We start from the raw sequence: 21,736 nt of genomic DNA, 5'->3' as shown, positions 1-21,736 counted from the left end.
GCCTGGGCAACAAGAGTGAACTCCATCTCAAAATAAATAAATAAGAAATGGGTTGATTTGTGAATTCATAAAATCCCCAACCTTAGAAGTATTCAAGCAGAGGCATGGTGTCTACTTATCAGGCATATGGTGGCACAGCTTCTGTATTAGGTGGGAAATTAGAACTTTAAGGTCTCTTCCAGTATTAACATTCTAGTGTATTTGAGGACTTCACTTGTACACACGTTGAATTTCATTTAGCTGCTTTGTCTTCTTCAATTAATAATAGTCATCCGTAGCCTATGTTATATACCTTGAGTTCCAAAATGACTTCAGTAGCAGTTGAAAGAAAGTTAGAAGAGTAGTTTGGTTGCCAATCATTTTAACAGACCTATCCCATGTACAGAAGTCTTCTACTCTATTTCAGAAATGAATTAGCATCTGGGTCAATAAACATATAAGTAGCAACTTCTTTGGTGGTTTTGGAGTATAGCAAAACCTACTGGTTATCCATAGGACACAATCTTTTTTTTCTTTCTTTGAGATGGAGTCTAACTGTGTCGCACAGGCTGGAGTGCAGTGGCATGATCTCAGCTCTCTGCAACTTCTACCTCCCAGTTTCAAGGAATCCTCCCTCCTCAGCCTCCTGAGTAGCTGGGATTACAGGTGTGTGCCACCACACCTGTCTAATTTTTGTATTTTTAGTAGAGACGGGGTTTCACTTGTTGGCCAGGCTGGTCTCAAAACTCTTGACCTCAGGTAATTCGCCTGCCTCGGCCTCCCAGAGGGCTCAGATTGCAAGTGTGAGCCACCACACCCTGCCCCATAGGACACAATCTTGTAAGTCCATAGAGATAGGAATACATAAAATCAATATTAAATAATATATTAAGTATGTCAAACATACATATGCCTGAAATTTCTATTAATGCTTAACCATTAAAAATTGATTCTTTCAGTAGTCTTTCAAAAATTCCCAAGTCACATAGCAATGATTAGCAATTTCTCAATTTGTATCTAATTACTATATAATAGATTTTAAAGATATAAAAACATGCCTCATTATAACAGCCTAAAATAATTACTTTTTTTAGCATTTGAATGTAAATGATAAGGGATTTCATGAAGCTTTTCCCTTAAAATGTTTGAACATATTTAGAATGACTTTGTTATGTACATAGTTCTATGCCAGAAATCTTCATTACAAGAGCTTGGCAAAAATATGTTGCTCTTTTCCATTAAACTTATTTAACAGACTTTTAATATCATACAGAAGATATTTGAACAAGCTTCAGTTATAAAAGTACGCTTGCCCTTTTTTTCTCGTTTCTTTAGATAAGTGGGCACTAGAAATTATAGATAGTTTTGGCAAGAGTTCAAGGGTTAATGTAGCAGATAAATAAAAGGAATTTTCTGTAAATTGAGACCTGCATTATTTCAGTTGTCTTGTCTTTCCTTACCTAACTCATTTAATTTTAAAAAGTAAATACCTAAATTCTTCCTGACAGTGTGCTCAGCTTTTACTATCGTTTATTACTTCAATTATACTTGATATCACTTAGAACAATCTGCCATTTGGAAATCTCAGTATAGCCTGGAGCTTAGTATTAGATCTGGCTGCTATTGTAACATGTACAGCATATGACATTAATGTATCAAAATTAGATTGGATCATCCCTCCTGGTTAAATTTATTTCACATTTCTTTTGTATTCAGTTAACATAAACCTATTAGGGAAGCTGACACATGGGGATGGCTGTATAGGAAGGATATTTTTAAAGTATTTTGATTAAAAAATGAAATTATGAAGCCATGGCTTTTCTGAGTTGTGTAATCTTTTTTGCTTTTTAAAAATGTCACAAAGCCCAAGTCTCACACGTTTATATTATTCAACTTGTGTATGTATATAAGGATTAAGGAGTGACGGAAGAGAGGCTTTCACTAATTGGACTTAACTCCTCTCTTTGTTTAAGTCATATTTTAAGTTCTTTTTCCTACCCTATGTTCATCCTTAAGCCAAAATAAATGACATATTTCTGAAATAGAAATTGCCCATATGTTAGATGATAGCGTAAATATTGATGACAGTTATCCCAGGTTTACTCTTCTAAACCTTTCCACCTGCCGTGTGTCTAGTTATCTGAAACTAATGGAAATCCCATGTAAGATCTGCACTAAAAGTCAACTCAAATGCTCACAGTGGCAGAATCAATAAATGCACTAGTATAATGAAATTTTATAATAAAATGCATTATTCTATAGCATTCTCTCTGAAGAAAACTCAAGACTAAAGGGCATTAAGTTCATTTTTTTAATACCTTATCAGAAATCCAACTTCTGAATGTTTTATGTTTTTACAGTTTTAATTATCATAATGTTAACTCTCTCTGAATGCCAGAAACACCTTTGTAAGCAAGCACCACAAACATTTAAATAACATCTTGAGGGTCTAACAATTCTCAAGACATCTATTTGGAAGAATATTTGAGTTTCATAGGCAAAGAAAACCTGGAAATAAATTTGTTAAACCAAATATAATCAACTTTCTCGTACTCAATTGGGGATTATCCAATTTATGAGTTATTTACTTCTTTTTTTAAAACAATCTTTTAAAAGATCTGTTAGTGGAGAATTGGTGCAGTTGCTGGTTAAGGAGAGTATTTGGGCTATATGTGAATCTTTTTAAATCTAAGTTATCTGTTTCCCATTGATTATTGACAATTGAAATTGTCTGGTCTTCTGCAGTGTCTCCTAATGTTTTTGAATGTTTGTGTTTCATATGTAAAACTGATCAAGCGCAATTTAACAATTTTTTAATTTCGTTTTTCCCCTTTTTATGTTGTATGTGACTGTAGGACTATACTCAAAGAGCTTTTAAAGCAGTATAAATTATGTTCTTGTTTTTCCAGTTGAGACATTTGGGAAATGATGAAGTGCACATTGTTTGGTCAGAGCATACTAGAGACTACAGGAGAGGAATTATTCCCACAGAATTTGGTGATGTCCTTATTGTAATATATCCAATGAAAAATCACATGTTCAGTATTCAGATAATGAAAAAACCAGAGGTAAGAACTCCTTATCTTCCATTTTAATAATAGATTTTGGTTCTATAGGGGTTCATTGGTTTTTTTCCATATTACAGAATAAAATTTGGAGTAGGCATCAAGTTGTGAAAGTGAGGGTAAATGTAACATAGACCTTGGTAGCTACATGGATTGCCTAAGCCTGGTTCAGAAGGAGCTAAAACAGAATAAATAGCAAGAAACTGTGTTCAAATGGGGGATTTGGCTAGGTAGTGCCAGAGTGAAAGTTCCTTTGTACCAAGCTCAAAAAGGACTTACCTTTTATTAAGAGAACAATTACAGTTTCCTGAAAAACACAGCAAGAAGTAACATTTCCTTTAGAATAGGAATATTTGATTCCTATATTTTTAGTTGTTACATCTTATTAAGATTACATCATTATTAGTCATGTCAATAAATGAGGATTCTACAAATTGAAAAAAATAAGCCAAATGGTTCAGTCACCTATCCTATAGTTGGATGTCTTATATATACACCATAAAATTCAAACACACTATTGCAGAAATATTTTCTTCAAGGATAATAAAAATTTGGTAGTATTTTTGGTGTGTTCCTTCCCTTTTTTAAACTGAATTCTTCAGTTTCTAGAAAACCTGCATTTGACAATTGATTATGAATCTTCAGAATTCCTTGAATTGTATTGTTTCTCATGTATGAATTTCTTATGTATGAATTTAGGTTTCTTCAGGGTTCACCTAAACCAGAGGTCAGCAGACTGTGGCCCATAGCCTGGTTTCATACAACCCACAAGCTAAGAATGTTTCGGTTTTGGTTTTGGGGTTTTCTACATTTTTAAAGAGACGTTTTTTATTGTTGTTGTTGGTTTTGTTTTGACTTTTGGTTTTTTTGAGATAGAGTCTTGCTCTCGCTCTGTTGCCCAGGCTGGAGTGCAGTAGCGCAATCTCAGCTCACTGCAACCTCCGCCTCCTGGGTTCAAGCAGTTCCCTGTCTCAGCCTCCAGAGTAGCTGCTACTACAGGTGCCTGCCCCCATACCCAGCTAATTTTTCTATTTTTAGTAGAGACAGGTTTTCACCATCTTGGTCAGGCTGGTCTCGAACTCTCTACCTCAGGTGATCAGGCCTCCCAAAGTGTTGGGATTACAGGCGTGAGCCACCGCACCCAGCCTTAAAGAGTTTAAAAAAAAAAAAAAATTGAAGAATATACAACAGAGAGAACATGTGACCACAAAATCTAAAATATTTACCATCTTATCCAGAGCTTATGTCCTTGCCTTCAGCTGCCATTTATGCCAACCTTATTCAAACAGAATTTCTAAGTTTTGAAACCGTGAGTGAGTCACCTCACAAAAATAACATTTAATTATCAAAACATAGATTTTTTTCTAGTAAACTATGTAATAAGAATTTTATTTGTTTTTTTCTTGTAAATTTGTTTGAGTTCTTTGTAGGTTCTGGATATTAGCCCTTTGTCAGATGAGTAGATTGCAAAAATTTTCTCCCATTCTGTAGGTTGCCTGTTCACTCTGATGGTAGTTTCTTTTGCTGTGCAGAAGCTCTTTAGTTTAATGAGATCCCATTTGTCAATTTTGGCTTTTGCTGCCATTGCTTTTGGTGTTTTAGACATGAAGTCTTTGCCCATGCCTATAACAACCCCATCAAAAAGTGGGCAAAGGATATGAACAGACATTTCTCAAAAGAAGACATTCATACAGCCAACAGACACATGAAAAAATGCTCATCATCACTGGCCATCAGAGAAATGCAAATCAAAACCACACTGAGATACCATCTCACACCAGTTAGAATGGCGATCATTAAAAAGTCAGGAAACAACAGGTGCTGGAGAGGATGTGGAGAAATAGGAACACTTTTACACTGTTGGTGGGATTGTAAACTAGTTCAACCATTATGGAAAACAGTATGGCGATTCCTCAAGGATCTAGAACTAGATGTACCATATGACCCAGCCATCCCATTACTGGGTATATACCCAAAGGATTATAAATTATGCTGCTATAAAGACACATGCACACGTATGTTTATTGCGGCACTATTCACAATAGCAAAGACTTGGAATCAACCCAAATGTCCATCAGTGACAGATTGGATTAAGAAAATGTGGCACATATACACCATGGAATACTATGCAGCCATCAAAAAGGATGAGTTTGTGTCCTTTGTAGGGACATGGATGCAGCTGGAAACCATCATTCTTAGCAAACTATCACAAGAACAGAAAACCAAACACCGCATGTTCTCACTCATAGGTGGGAACTGAACAATGAGATCACTTGGACTCGGGAAGGGGAACATCACACACCGGGGCCTATCATGGGGAGGGGGGAGGGGGGAAGGATTGCATTGGGAGTTATACCTAATGTAAATGACGAGTTGATGGGTGCTGACGAGTTGATGGGTGCAGCACAGCAACATGGCACAAGTATACATATGTAACAAACCTGCACGTTATGCACATGTACCCTAGAACTTAAAGTATAATAATAATAAATAAATTAAAAAAAAAAAAAAAGAATGTTAGGTTCTGTAGTAAAGCTAGTGTCACACAAAAATAATGAAGAACTAACTTCTAGGCTATAGTGTTGACTTTTTGTATACAACTGAAACTAGCAAAATTTGAAAATTGGCTAAGTGTGTAAGTTATTTACTCAGTTACATGAAGAATATAGTTCTTTTGAATAGACACCCTATAAACCTTTGGCACTTTTTGTTTATTGTCCTAGTATGAGTGACGCATCACAGAAAAGAATTGAATTCAAATAGTATTTTTACTGAAGGAAGAACTAAAGCAGCAGCAAAAATACTTTTGGATACAAAGTGTCTTAATTGCTCTTATTTACAATCTGTCTAATTTGAATATAAAATTATGTTCTGATTTCTCAATCAGGTTCCCTTCTTTGGTCCCCTTTTTGATGGTGCTATTGTGAATGGAAAGGTTCTACCCATTATGGTTAGAGCAACAGCTATAAATGCAAGCCGTGCTCTGAAATCGCTGATTCCATTGTATCAAAACTTGTATCCTTTTTTTAACGTAATGGTTTCTACTCTAATGTATGTCTACTCACAAAGGAAAATATTTCTTATGTATTGTTAAAGCCTTTTATTTTCTAGGTTTTCTTAATTATTAATTTTTGTAGAAATGGAGTATCATTATATTGCCCTGGCTTGTCTCAAACTCCTGGGCTCAAGTGATTGTCCCACCTCAGTCAGCCTCCTAAAGTGCTGGGATTACAGGTGTAAACCACTGCACCCAGCCTGATTCTCTATTTATTGATGTATAGATGGTGGAGTTCCTCCCCAATGTTGGAGCATTTATGATATTTGAATGATATATTTTCTTTCACATGCCTTTTTTTTTTTTTTTTTTTTTTTTGAGATGGAGTGTCACTTTTGTCACCCAGGCTGGAGTGCAATGGTGAGATCTTGGCTCACTGCAACCTCCGACTCCGAGGTTCAAGCAATTCTTCTGCGTCAGCTTCCCAAGTAGCTGGGATTACAGGTGTCCACCACCATGCCCAGCTAGTTTTTGTATTTTTAGTAGAGACGGGTTTTCACCATGTTGGCCATGCTGGTCTCGAACTCCTGACCTCAGGTGATCCGCCCGCCTCGGCCTCCCAAAATGCTGGGATTACAGACCTGAGCCACTGTGCCCAGCCCTCTTACATACTTTTAATCAGTACTAATCTTTTGGTTAATTAGAGTCTCATTATGTGTCAGGTACTCTACTACTCTGGAGTTGCAGAAATAATCAAAACAGTCTTTGCAAATAATTCAATCTAGTTGGGGAAACATACTATGTTCAGCATACATGTTTTAATAGAGATATGGGCAGGTATTCCAGAAGTATAGTAACAAGGGGTCTCTCACCTGGATGGGGTGGTATTGTCAGGAAACACTTCTGAAAAAGTGAGGATTGTAGCAATTTTGAAGGACAAATAAGAGTTAATCAGGTGGATGAGCCTAAGAGCCTTCCTTCCAAGCAGAGGGAACAACATAATCAGAGACATGGAGGTATGAGAAGATGTGGAATATTTAAGAGCATAACTTCCAGAGCCAGATTGCCTAAACTCAAATGCTGGCCATGCTTTCTTAGCTGTGTAGCCTTGGGAAAATTATTTAACCTTTTTGAGCCTGAGTTTTCTTGTCTATAAAATGAGAATGATAAGAATATCTAGCTCATGGTGTTATGACAACTAATGAGTCAATATGTGTAAAGCTCTTAAAACAGTGCCTGGCACACAACATACACAAAGTTTTAAATTTTAAATTGTTTTCTGATACTCCTTTCTAAAATGAATTATTTATGTTTTTCATATGCTTTTTTTATATGATTTAAGACATTTTATTTTTATAATAAACTGTAAATGATAAGCTTTAAAGGAAGGTTTTTAAAAATATCTTATGTTCCAGTCCACATGAAATAGATTTATTATCTTAATAGTCTACCATGTACATTTTCTTCTTTTGATGAAAATTGACTTAAGCAATCTGATTACTCTGTAATTTCTCATGTATTCTGACACAGTGAAATGGAATTGCAGGTGGATCATGGTATGTTACACTGATGAAGCTTAATGACATTTCTGTGGTACTTCTTTTTCATAGCATTTATATCTTCACTTACTTTAAATTGAAAACTCGTATTTGAAGTAGTCATTTTAGTGAAATGATAAGGACTAAAATGGACCTTGAATTGTTAACAAAAGTATAATTTGGAGACATCCACTAAATAGAGATTTATCAATTGAAAAAAATTTCAGTAGGCAAGTTCAGTGAGTAGTATGGACATAGCGAGTTTATTTCTAAGTCACTTGTCTTTGACTACACAGTCTATTGATTGTTTCTGAAGATTATTTTGAAGACTATATTGTCTGTTGATTGTTTGAAGCATCAGGAGGAACTATTCAAGAAGACCCTTGAGTTTTTGTGAACCCTGCTGAGCTCAGCCAGCAATCAGTTTCATTTCCTTTACCTTTGGGGCCTGGAATCTTGAGTCTTTTCACCAGATGTGAACAAACTATGATTCATGAAACCCATACTCACAGCTTACCATTTATAAGGTCCACACATACCATGTGCCTTTTTTAGGAATTACAGGATCATTCCCTAGATACAGTATCTTTTTCCTTTAAACAAAACAAGGTGCTTACTGACAAATTCTTACTTTCCTAATCTACTTTTTCTAAATTTTTATTATTCTGATTTTTATGTCATTGTAATACAGGTTGGATATCCCTCCTCTGAAATTCTTGAGACCAGAAGTGTTTCAGATTTCAGATTTTTTTGGATTTTGGAAAATTTCATTATACTTACAAATTAATTGAACCTCTCTGATCTGAATACCTGAAATCTGAAATCCTCCAATGAATGCTTCCTTTGAGTGTCATGTCAGAGCTCAAAAGTTTCAGATTTTGGAGCATTTTAGATTTCAGATTTTCAGCTTAGGGATACTCAACCTATACTTCCATAAAAGCTTTGTAGTTTTAATCTGTTTACTGGAGTATACTTTTCAGTTTGTTGTCTCTTGAATATCTCTAGAACAGTAGCTAATCTTATGTGGAATATACAGGTTATTACCCATAAACTTTATCCACTTTGTTAGCTTCATCAAGGATGTTTACTCTCTGACTTTTGCCTCTTTCACAATTCACTGTATCCTAATGTCCATTCTGAGAGTTAGTGTCCTCTGTCATTTCATTAAAGGTGCAATTGAAAGTGGTGTGCAGAGGTAGATATGGAAGAGTTTGCACTTTCTTGTGTAAATAAATGTCTTAGGTCTTTTTGGAAAGTGGTGAGATCGATTAGATTGTAATGCAAAACTATTTGCCTCTTATGTCATAAAATAGGAACTCAACTTATTGAACAAGCACAGACTTTCTGACCTGAGGTACAACAACATTTAAGATGCACTCCTTACCAAGTAGTTTTAAAATGCAAACTGAAGAGTTTGGGGAATATGGCTTAATTTTTTTTCTACATCCCAGTTCATAGTCTTCTATTTCAGACTTCATATTACACTAGAGGTATATAAAATCTGGCTTTGCAGTTAGAAAGCATTAATTTTTAACTCAAGCTCTGCCTTGTGATCTTGGCCAAGTCACGGAATCTCTGAACCTCACTTTCTTCAACTGTAAAAAAGATGCTAATAACCATCTCAGAATTGTTGTGAAGATTAAATGAGTTAATGAACTCGGATGTACTTAGTAAATGTAATCATAAGTTACATTATTTTGTGCATTGATTAATCCTGTTATGTGTAAAGATTACAGTCAATATAAAACAAGTCTACCCAACACCAAGGAATTGCCTAATTGGGTTTTTATGTTTGGTTGATTGGTAGGTTGATTGATTGGGTTGGATTTTTCAGGCCTACTTCATCATGTTTTTAATAGCCAATCTTGCTGAGATGTAATAGATACCACATTGGAGAAAATTGACGAAAATAGTAAACATGAATACTTTATTTAAACACAAAATCTGAAGTTTTCTACCAGCAAAATTACTTCTGGGACACAGAGTAAATACATTAAATCAGGTAGATCAAAAAATTTTTCTTGACTTGGAATCTTGAGTTTAGAAACTACAGGAAGTTGTTTTCCCATACTACCTGGGTGTAGTATATATACCTAGTGTAGTATGTATATACATGCAGCAAAGGCTAGTAGTATCTCTACTTAATACATACTTACATATATATATTATAAATATATATGTATATTATGTACAAAGTTCTATATTCTAAATGTTGGGGGGAAATTACTTCATACAGGTGGATGATTTGATTTTCAAATGAACATTTATAAATAAACAACTAGACATTTGTATTTTAAGATATTGAAATGCAGGTACATCTGTCTTAATTTTAAATAAATACTTGTTTCAGAAACATAATGTATTAAATTTTAAGATATACATTTTTGAAATATCAGATTAAGTTATTAAGGAAAAAATGAAGCATTCTAAAATTGGTCAACAATTTAGTTAACATAAATTACAACAGAAATTGCGATACAAGTAGGCTTTGGAAACCAGCAGTTAATCCTTTACTCCTCATAAAAGAAATGAAGGGATTAAAAAAAAAAATCAACTTGATTATATTTGGGTAATTGTACTGCTGTGTCAGTTATTTTATGCCCAATAAAAGTACCCACTAAGATTCCACAGCATAAATTGTGCTATTTATGATCATTAAATACAGTTTAAATGTTATCCTAGGAATATCTTCTGTAACCATGAATCTAATGTTGTTCACTAAATGGGGCAATATTGATTGTCATATGCTACCCAAATCGATCATGCCGGCAGCCAGAATTACAGTAATCTGTCCATATTGATGACTGTCTTTCAAGCTGAAACCTCTCCTTCACTTCATTTGTTTCTTACATTACTTGTACTGGAAAAGCATTTTCTTACAACCTTGATTTTGTCGGCTAGGTACTTTTTTTTTCAGGCGGGGGAGGGGTCTGGAGCTTAATTTGTTAGTTTGATCATGCAATTAGAATTGAAATGCAACACTGGGGAGGAAAACCAAGCAGATTCTGTGTAACCATTGGACCAGAGAAGTATTTCAGCTTTAATTCTAGCCATCATTTATTAGCTACCTATTGAAAGAGTGTTCATGGTTTTTTGTTTCTGTTTTTTGCAGTGGGAATCATAATCCCAAATTATTAATTTCATGACCTCAGCCATCATAGATTCTATTCTTAAATAAAAATTTTAAAGCAATTATTTCTTTTGATCCTAAAGACATTTTGACTATGACTTCTGAATATACAAATGTTAAATATGATACTTTTAGGTAAATACTGTTTCTTTTTTTAAGTGAGATTTATTATACATAGAAATTTGCAGAATTTGCAATATATAATCATGTTGTAGTAGTGAGGGTTCTCAGAGAAACAGAACCAATAGGATATATATATAAAGGGCGAGAAAAGAGATTTGTTTTAAGGAATTTGTTCAGGTAGTTGTGGGGGCTGTCAAGTTCAAAATCTGTAGGAGACTCAGGGAAGAGTTGATGTTGCAGTCTGAGTCTGAAGGCAGAATTCTGTCCTTCCTCAGGGGACCGCCCACCTGCATTATAGAGGGTAATCTGCTTTACCCAAAGTCTACTGATTTAAATGGTAATCAAATCTAAAATATAACTCTAACAGTATAAATATAACAGTATTATACAGTAATTATGAGTATAATATTTGTTATATTAATATTATAAAATATAACAGTAACATCTAGACTGATGTTTGACCAAAAACTAGGTCCCATGACCCAGCCAAGTTTACATAAAATTAACCAACATATCCTGTTTTTCTTTTCTTTTTATCCTTATTACAAATTATAATTTGAGAAAAGTACATAAATCATAAACGTACTAGGTAATGAATTATTACAGTTTAACTATCAACAAGTCAAGAAATAAAATTGTAATTTTTCTTCCTTCAAAAATATTTATTGATCACTTACACAGTTAGTAAAGATTTTGAGAGGGATAAAAGACAAATCAGATAGTAATCCTATCCTCACAAGCTTTTAATTTAACAAGGAGAGAATAATATATACATTACTAATTATAATAGAAGATTAAATGAAAGTTTCCTGGTAAGGTTATAGATAAAATGCTATAAAAGTTCCAAGGAAGAAGAAATTACTTTGGAGTAAGATCAGGAAACAATGTTTAGAAAATCTGGGCCTCAAAAGGTGGGGTTTGAGTAGATGAAATGCAACATGTCTGTTATAATTCTTGTTATTTATAGTCTTAAGGCTTTGTATGTATGCATATATATATATTATATAAGTATAATATTCTGAAATATACAGTATGGGGGATATTATATAATTAAATGGCATTTTAAAAGAATACTTTATTCCTCGATTTAGAATATTCTTTCCTCCCACAACTAGTATTATTTGATTTCTTCTAATCTGTTTAGATTTGACTTTTCCTTAAATACCAGAATTGGGTTTCTATTTAACTTGATCAGGCAGATTACCAGAAGTCAGTGATTATTCTTCAATTACTCACAGTTTATTATCCCTCAAGCTCTACTACTCAAATGTACAGTACCTGTTGCAAAGTAGGAGAGCCAAAACTAAGTGGAATGGAATTGATTGGTTCTGCTAATGCAGTTGCCTTTCGTTATGATAAAACACTATAAAACCTCTTGGGGGGGGGGTCTGTCAGTATTGTTGCCATTTCACATTAGAAGAAAATGAGTTTATTGAGAAACTATATAATTTTATGTATCTACTGTCTTTTGTAGATTATTTCCTCAGAAGATAACATCAATAAGTACGGGTTATCCTTAATTTAATGTGTAAAAAGAGGATAATAGTACCAAATTCAGGATGATGTAAGGATTAAGTAAAATTATCCACATGAAGCACTAGGTAACCTATCTGTCATGTAGCAAGAGTTCAGAAAATGGTAGCTACATGGGAGTTAATGATGCTATCATTATTATTGTCTACATTGACACTTGGGATATTCTTCTAAAATGCAAACCTTAGTACAGACAGTCCCCAGTTTAGGATGGTTCAGCTTTATGATGGTACAATTTCAGTGGAAATCGTACTTAGAATTTTGAATTTTGATTCAAAATTCAGGAGAATTGCTTGAATCTGGGAAGCAGAGGTTGCACTGAGCCAAGATCATACCATTGCACTCCAGCCTGGGTGACAAGAGTGAAACTCCGTCTCAAAAAAATATAGGCTTTGCATTAGATGATTTTGCCCAACTGTAGGCTATTGTAAGTGTTCCAGGCACATTTAAAGTAGGCTGTAAGGTTATATCTTATAACTCGGGTAAGTTATAATGTTCAGTAAGTTAGGTGTATTAAATGCATTTTCAATTTATGATGAGTATTTTGGGATGTAACCCCATCGTAAGTCAAGAAACATCTGTATACTAAAAGACTTATGATGGCTCTTAACTGCTTGTTGAAACAAGTCTAAATTTTTTGATGACCTGGAAGCAATTATTTTTACCTTACCCTCCCTACCCTTACATTTCTCACTGTAGTTTTGTCAAATATACCTGTACTCCTCCCCAGCTCCATCCCCCATCTTTATCCTCATCTCCTACCACACTGATGCCCAGGGCACACTATGTGTCCAGCTAAGTTATATTCATTATTCCCGAATGCGCTTCTTTTTCAGGCCCATGTTGTTACCCCAATAATGCCCATCTCTACTTTTTCTACCTAACATACTCATTATTCATGACCCAAATATCCTTTGTTTTTTTAAAAAAAAAAAAAAAAAAAAAAACTCCTTTACTATGCAAAACTATTGTTTACACTGCCTCAAAACATTTTGTTATAGTACTTACTGTATGTGTACATATTATCAAGTCTTACTTATCCTTGTTTCACTAACTTCAAGCACAGTGCCTAGCCTATGGTAGATGGCTAGTAATTTATTGTAATAGAACAAGGTGGATGTATTTATTATCTATATTTTTGAAGTTTATATTTAGCAGGGATTCTTTTTTTTTTTTTTTTTTGAGACGGAGTCTCTCTCTATTGCCCAGGCTGGAGTGCAGTGGCACGATCTCAGCTCACTGCAAGCTCCACCTCCTGGATTCAAGCAATTCTCCTGCCTCAGCCTCCCAAGTAGCTGGGACTACAGGCACATGCCACCACGCCCAGCTAATTTTTGTATTTTTAGTAGAGATGGGATTTCACCGTGTTAGCCAGGATGATCCCGATCTCCTGACCTCGTGATCCGCCTGCCTTGGCCTCCCAAAGTGGTGGAATTATAGGCGTGAGCCACCACGCCCAGCCATGGATTCTTTTAAGAATGAAAAACCCCCAAATATTTTTTGTAGTAACTTATAGTTTGTGATTTGTATTAGACTAGACTACAACTCTTAAGAGTTTGCTGGGTAGGTAAGAAGAGGAAACCTAGGATCAGTGAAAATTGCCTCTTATACATGAATAAGCCAGACTAGCACACATACAAGGGTTTTTTATTTTGACTACTTAATCAGTAGTATATTTTTATTAGAGACCATTATCGTTTACTGAAGATAATTTTCAGACATCATTAATGAGGGTTTTCACTTCATTTGGGGTTGGGAGATCTCTTAGGGAGAAATATGAGCTAAGACACCTCTGACTTGATGGCAGTGGCAGATGGCTTGGGGAGGATACATCTTGGTGTCCCCTCCAAGAAGGAGGCAACATGAGGCTAAGCCCTGAAGGCTCACACTTCCTGCTGTAAGGCAAGGAAAGTGGTAGCAACAGGAGAGCAGTAGCGGGAAGCCATGGGAGTCTGGATACTGATAAGGTTTCCGATTTTGCTGCTTTAACATTTGTACCACCTATGTTAGTGAGTCCATTAGGATCTCTTAAAATTTTGTGCCATTTGTTCTTCATGCTTTCCATGAACGTCTTACATATCATGGACAAATTGATTAGTTGTTAAATTGATTAGTTGTTAAGTCAAATTGATTGTTAAATCAACTAAGATGTATAGTTATGGTCATTCTCTTCAAAAGAAGAAAAGATAATTCTTCAAATAAAATGTCTCACCAGCTAAGTGATCCAAGTTTTGTGGTCTTTGAAATGCTCACAGCCATTGTGCTACTGGTAGTAACCATTGTAGTAGGATCGCTCCAAGAGCAGACAAACATTCTTCTTTACCTAACAATCTGCTCCATAATTGGAGGATTTAAATCTGTATTCAGCCAGCCGCGATGGCTCACACCTGTAGTACCAGCACTTTGGGAGGTCAAGGCGAGCAGATCACTTGAGGCCGGGAGTTCAAGACAAGCCTGGGCTATATAGTGAAGCCCCGTCTCTACTAAAAATACGAAAAATTGGCCAGGCATGATGGTACACGCCTGTAATCCCAGCTACTCAGGAGGCTTGAGACATGAGAATTGCTTGAACCCAGAGGTTGCAGTGAGCCCAGATTACGCCACTGTACTCCAGCCTGGGCAGCAGAGTAAGACTCTGTCTCCAAAACAACAACAAAAAAAACCTCCTGTATTAAAGACTGGCATTACAATTAAAGAACTTTTTGCTGTGCTTACACATCCCCTTGTCATGGGTTTTGCTGCCAAGTCTTGTAGTCTTTGTAGTCTGTGTATACAGAGTAATTATTTAAACAGGGGCCTCATATGTGTGCCACACTTCTCCAGTGACTCTAGCATATTTTTGATTATGTCAGTTTTAATTTATTTAGCTATTCTTTTCAAAATGGCAGTATATGCCTGTTGATTATGTTACTCTGTGTGTGTGTGGGTTTTTTTGTTTTTTTGGTTTTTTTTTTTGAGACAGAGTTTTGCTCTTTCACCCAGGCTGGAGTGCCATCTCGGCTCACTGCAACCTCCAGCTTCCAGTTTCAAGTGATCCTCCTGCCTCAGCCTCCCAAGTAGCTGGGATTACAGGTGCCTGCCACCACACCCAGCTAATTAATTTTGTATTTTTAGTAGTGACAGGGTTTCACCATGTTGGCCAGGCTGGTCTCAAACTCCTGACCTCATGATCCACCTGCCTTGGCCTCCCAAAGTGCTGGGATCACAGGTGTGAGCCACCGCGCCCTGCCAATGTTACTGTATTTCAAAGGTACTGCATACCTGTAAAGATGGTAGTTTTGGTGTAGCAAATCCATGTCCTTTCAAAAAGCAATAAATGTGAATCTCTGATATGTAATAACTTTGTGATAATAGTAAAGAAGGTTTATTCTGTCTGAAAATAGCATTGTCTCTTAATGGTCTCTAGAGACAGTCTTTAAGGTTTTACTACTATTGACCAATAACAGTTAAACTGTGGGAGCTCACCAAAATGGCTTCATTACATGGCCAACTTCTATTTCGGTTAACATTGTTTTAATTCTAGAGATATTTTCAATTTTTATCTTCTACCAAGAACTTAATGCACTAATGATAAACTTAAGCAATTTGGGGTTATTCAGCAATAGTGATATAGACCAAGTAGGATGGTAAAGGTGATTAATTTTAAGTGGGAGAGGATAGTAGGGTGAGAGAATGGGATAGAAATTAGAGGAATGGCTTTACTATGGAAGAATTCTGCTAATATTTCAAAGACACATGGGACTTTTCTAGGCAGATATGGTCAGGGAAGGGTTTTTAGGGGTAAGAAGTGGGCATGGAGGCATAAAAGTGTGATATGGTCAAGAGATAAAAGGTGTTCAGTACTGCTGGATGATATAAAGGGAAGAGCAGTAGCAGATAAAGATCAAGAAGTAGGTCAAAACCAGATAATATAGTCAAGCAGAAAGAAAATCAACATAAATATGGTTTTCTAATGCTACTAATTATTTTATGGCAGCCAGTGTCTAAGGTAACAGTTCCTTCTGCTTTTGTGTGTTTTTTACCTGTTGACTAGCGAAAGTTACAGCTTGAATTTCTTATTTTTCATTTTCTAGCAGAGCCTTTCCAAAATGTTTATTGATCATTATTTTCATAAAGTCTTTTTTATGATAATTAGTTAAGCAATAATTGCCAGGCTAATAGCCAGTATTGCATTTTCTCAATGAGACTAAAAAGGTCTCTAAATGTTTGATAATATTTGTACGTATGTATCATTTTTAAAAGTGCATCTGAGATTTTCATATTTCTTATGATAGATTCATAATAGACTCTTCATTCTTGCACAACAGTCCTTTACACTTTTCCTATGAGATACTTTTATACAATTATTGAGTTTTTACACATTATTACACTTTCACACGTTATTGATGAATAAAGTGCTTTTGTCCTAGTCTTATAATACATTGGCTTCATGGCAACAACAACAAAAATACCAAAAGAAAGCATTACCACCATCTTATCTGTTTTGCCAAATTTAGTGTAGCAGTGTGGTCCACATATGCCAATCCGGACAGTTGGGTCATATCACAGTGCAAGAGAAGAAAGAACTCCATCAGGGCATAGACAAACTACAGTATTCCCTAAAAACAACCAAACTTGAAGTTTACTTCTATCTTTATCAGCTTCTCACCTGTGCTGGAAGAGGGTTTTGGTTTTTTTTTTTTTTTTCTGTATTAAAACCCTATGATGTTGCAGTTAGTGATGACTGTGCACTGCTTCACTCACATTATTGTTCACCACACCTACTACATAATGTACAAGTTTTATTCTACTCTTTGTTTAAATATGAAAATAACTGTAGATTCGGATGCTATTTGGGAATTTCAAAGAGCAAAGAAAAAAGGATGTAAAGCTGAAATTAGTCTTTAAACATGTTTGACATAGGAACTGAAGTGCTTTTCATTCATTCTTTTCATTGACTAAACATAGGCCTTTCGATATTAAATTTTTAATAACAATAATGGAATTTAAATTAAACTATAGGTCACAAATCTATCCATTTTCTTCTAACTGCTATTCCTCTCAAACACTAGAATACAGCCTATTTAAATCTTAACTTTTGCTTGCCAAACCACTGTTACCGTCCATCTGTTCATGCCAATTGTAAAGAAGGTTCAGTTTTTAGTGAAGCTTTGCATTTCACATAAGGTATGTGAAGTGAAATTTCACAAGGGACATGATGGATCCTGATTCTTAGTGATAAACCTTTGGGGCCATCAGGGTTGGCATATGGTCCAGTATGATATGAAGGCTTGGGTTCCCTGGCTTCACTTCTTTGGCGTGAAGCTGATAAAACCTGGCTCTTGAGTATTATTTCACTGGACACCAATCATGGGCAGCAGGAACTGCCCATTTAACTCTCTGTGGGAAGGAAGCCCAGAGAGCATTCACAATGGTACCATTGTCGAGTTGCAAACTGCTCTGAACAGCTTGACAGCACTAGGGAGGAGGGGAAGGAGTTGCTTTACTAATTGCTGTTCAGAAAAGAAGCAAAAATAGCTGTTGCAGAACTGATGTTTCTACATTTACTTAGTCTCTTGATAAAAATGTTGACTTTTATTTAGCACGTAGCTACTATCAAAAAAGAAGGCAAATGAATATAAGCAACCACCTGTAGTAATTCCTTATTAACATGCCATTATCTGTTTTTAGCCCATTAGATTATTGCAGAGCAAAAGTCAGTTTTGCCTTATTTTTTTTATTAGATGAAAATAAGGAACTTTTTATCTTCATAAGAATTTAATTGAGGTGAAGTGGATAAAATCATCACAATTCACATGTCAGATAAGGTTATAAATTTGGTTTAATTTACTTTTTGCTTTTTAGGATTCCCAAATACCATCTGAATACATATAAACGATATTAGTATAGAAATGTAAACTAAATTTCTGCGTAACACAAGTGCTAAAATAATCCACTAAAGATAAATTAGTGAGCATATCTTAAGGTTAAATGCCGGATTTATCATTTAAATGAGTAGCTCATAACTATTTCAGTCGTGTATGATTATCTCACTCACTGAATTCCCTCTGGTTGGATTTTTTTAAATGTGCAGGTTGTTTCCTTTTCTATGAAATATTGTATGCCCTGATATTTATATAAATACTTCTCTTGGACTTTCTGTTTTCTTCTAGTCAGCTTTATCAGCAAACAGTTGGGTAGTTCTGTTGCAAAGAAACAATGATCTACAACCTGAAAAAAAAATTAATGCTTATTTTCAGACTCCAGGGATTCTGACCCCCATAGATGATTCTTTCTTTTCAGCTGAAATGAAGTTGACTAAATTATATTGCAGCATTATAATTTATGCAGCATGTTCTTAAATAGGATAAGGAAGAGGTATTTTAAGAAACCTTTTAAATCTGTAAATTTTTTTAATGGGATGCTCTTGCTAGATTTGGGGAAATTCAAGTGCATGTTTTGTAAAATCAGTAAATCTGTAAAATTTACTAGTATTTCATATCCTGTGTTCTCTTAAGTAATTTTAGTAAATGGGCACCAGTGCAGTATTTCAAAAACAGTAATTCATTGAATGCCCATTCTTCCTTTTACTGCAGAATAGATTGTATTTAAGTCAAGATTAATGGATAGATTTTGATGTTAAAGTCCAGTTCTAAGCCTATCATTCCCTGGGGGCATATAGTGCATTAGTTTAAGCCAATGTACTGCTTATCATAGATTCTATGACACTGTCTTAAATGACAGTTTACTGTACTTTGTTTCTACTTACTATGATAATAAAATCACTTTTTTTTGTATTCCCAATAATTATAGCACTTAAATAAAATCTTAATTAAATTAGTGCACATTTAGGTAGAGATAACACTTAAGTAATTGTACACTGTAAAATTTCACTTATTTGGTTTTTTGTTTTTTGTTTTTTTTTCCTTTTTGCAGTCTTCTGACAGGGTCCAAGTAGATCTTTCCAAGAATGAGAGGACATTATAATTTCATTAAATGAGAGAATATTATAATTTCACTAAATTTGAAATCCAGATAACCTAGTTTTTGTTTTGCTTCATACAACTTTCATGAAAGTAGAATAAATATATATATATATACACACACACACACGCACACACACATATTGGATAATCATATTAGTGCTTTTTGAAACCCACCAATGATTATTGGATTATTAAATCAGGAAGGATTTTCAGAGCCTTTAGGTGGGTTTAAATTTTTAAGCCTATTTATTTAAGGTTAATCTTTTTAAATGTATTTACACAAACTTTGGTGGAATTGGGCTTATCAACTTTTTACTTAATGTTTTCATTTAGTAATTGACTGATTTATGAGCAATTATATGTGGTCCAAATTTTATTCAACTCCAGCTTTCAATAATAGGGCTATCCTCACACTGCCTTAGCACCTGTTATGGATTTTGAGTCATCTGGCAGCCCATGGGACTTAGATAAAGAAGTACCAGGTGTCCTGCCTGTCTCCTAATTGAGACGCAGTGAAAACAATATAGACTTGGCAATATGGTTAAAAGGATGGATTAAAGCCCAGCTTTGTCTGCTCTGACAAATCACAGCTTTTCCTTCATCGTGTAGATAGTATCAACTACTAAAGAATTTCATGAATATAAGGCATCTTAAAAATAGACAATAATTTGTCATAACCTGTTGCAGACTTTCAGAAGAATTTTTATTAACATAGTATAAGCAATTTTAATAACAAGATTCATGCAGTTTGTTTAGGGGAATTTTATTTTTTACTACATGTGAACTAGACTGCATGTTTCTGGAAGAAATTAGAGTAGGAAAGAAATGGAGTATCTTTCCCTCTGCCAGATCTTAATTTATCAGATCTTGCTTTATAAGGTAAGCAGTATAGTTTGCTTTCATCTTATAAATGAACAGTGTATATTAGTCCATGAGATACTAATTACCCTGTGTATTTCGGAAAATTTTCTACTTTACTACCGATAATAACCATGAGATCCTTGAGATGTACTTGCAAAATATATCTACCCATATGCTATGTCTCAAAAAAATTCTTATTTTTCATTCTTTTTTCAAGACCCTGTGTAATGATATTGCCTCAGAATGTTTAAAGATATTTCAAGGCCTTTTAAAACTGAAGTGCCAAATGTGGTTTGTTTTCAAATTTTTATTTTAGAATATGCAAGGGGTTTTACTGTGTAAATAGTCACTAATGTATAGTAAACTATAGTATAGCAAATAGTATTTTACTCTACTAATATGTAAACAAACATCTTTCAAAAATTGCCAGTCTTAGAATTTAAGCTAATATTCATTATTTTGAGATAACTAAAAGGCCTAATATACCTTTACTTTTTCACCACACAACACCCAGGTCATTGAGACTGGATGTAGAGAGCGCATTGGACTATTAATTAAAAGACCAAGATTCTAGTCCCAGCTCTATCCATCAGCAGCTTTGTTTATCCAAGCAAATCTCTGTACTCTCCATTCAGGCAAGCCTTATTGCTGCCCATAAACATTAGTAAAATAAACTAATTTTACCAAGCTTCCTGAAAATAATGTTGATGGATGTATCTTTCCTCTAGTTCAAACTGTCCTAAATATTCTCAATAAATGATGCCTTGTCTTGGGATAACCTCTTTCAAGGTGGCCTTTTTAAAAACCTAAATATTTAACATTTTTCAAGTGTTATTCTTCAAGGGTATTATTACTTCTATTCTTAGGGTATACAGAGCAGTTTTGGAAATCTGCCTAAAATGATTTGAAATTACACTTCATTTAATTTTCCCTGTAAAGATTTTCTTATTCTTCCCTTTTTTCCCTTCTCTATAAATGGCCACCTAAGCAAATAGAATTAGTTTGACTAAATTTATTGTCTCATACCATTGCAGAATTTATGAAAAAATTTTAAACTTTAAAAAAATTATCACAACAATGGGGGAAATGTTTGTTTCAATGCTAAATTATGAGTTATAATTACATTGCCTAAAGAAAAAAATCTTTCTTTATGAGGATTTAAAGAAGTAATTATCAATTTTCTTTTCTCTTAATGTAATACTTTACATATTTATACATTGTGCTTTATTTACCTTTTTTTTTGGTTCCAGAGAGGGCCAGCAAGATCAAGGGGCATGGCAGGAACCAAAATCTTTCTCACAAGAAAGATTCAAACTCTAAATCCATTTCTAGGAAAGTTCCAACTATATTTGCCCCAAAAAGGTTTGCCTTTACGGAGCCATATGGGGATTAGAGGAAAGGGGCTGTCAGCATAACAGACATCTCCTAATCCACTATCGAACCAACTTTATTCATTCCTTCTAGAAGATATGAACAGTCATTGAATACTACCAGGCCCTGTGTTGGGTGTTGAAGACATCAAGGTAAGAAGACAAGGTCTCTGTCCC

General features: G+C 34.7%; 1 protein-coding gene across 14 annotated transcripts in view; it reads left to right on the top strand.

Annotated features, from left to right (window-relative positions):
* Nucleotides 1-21,736, top strand: part of RALGAPA1 (Ral GTPase activating protein catalytic subunit alpha 1) — a 275,782-nt gene that overhangs the window by 237,969 nt on the left and 16,077 nt on the right. For all 14 annotated transcript variants that reach the window (XM_073997236.1, XM_005561086.4, XM_065548726.1 and 11 more), the window contains 2 exons: nt 2,889-3,047; nt 5,932-6,059. In XM_073997236.1, the coding sequence (XP_073853337.1) occupies nt 2,889-3,047; nt 5,932-6,059 (287 nt within the window). The remainder of the gene's footprint in view (nt 1-2,888; nt 3,048-5,931; nt 6,060-21,736) is intronic.

This window comes from Macaca fascicularis, chromosome 7, assembly GCF_037993035.2.
Source record: "Macaca fascicularis isolate 582-1 chromosome 7, T2T-MFA8v1.1".
NCBI classification, from domain to species: Eukaryota; Metazoa; Chordata; class Mammalia; order Primates; family Cercopithecidae; genus Macaca; species Macaca fascicularis.
This window is presented reverse-complemented; position numbering and strand designations above follow the sequence as displayed.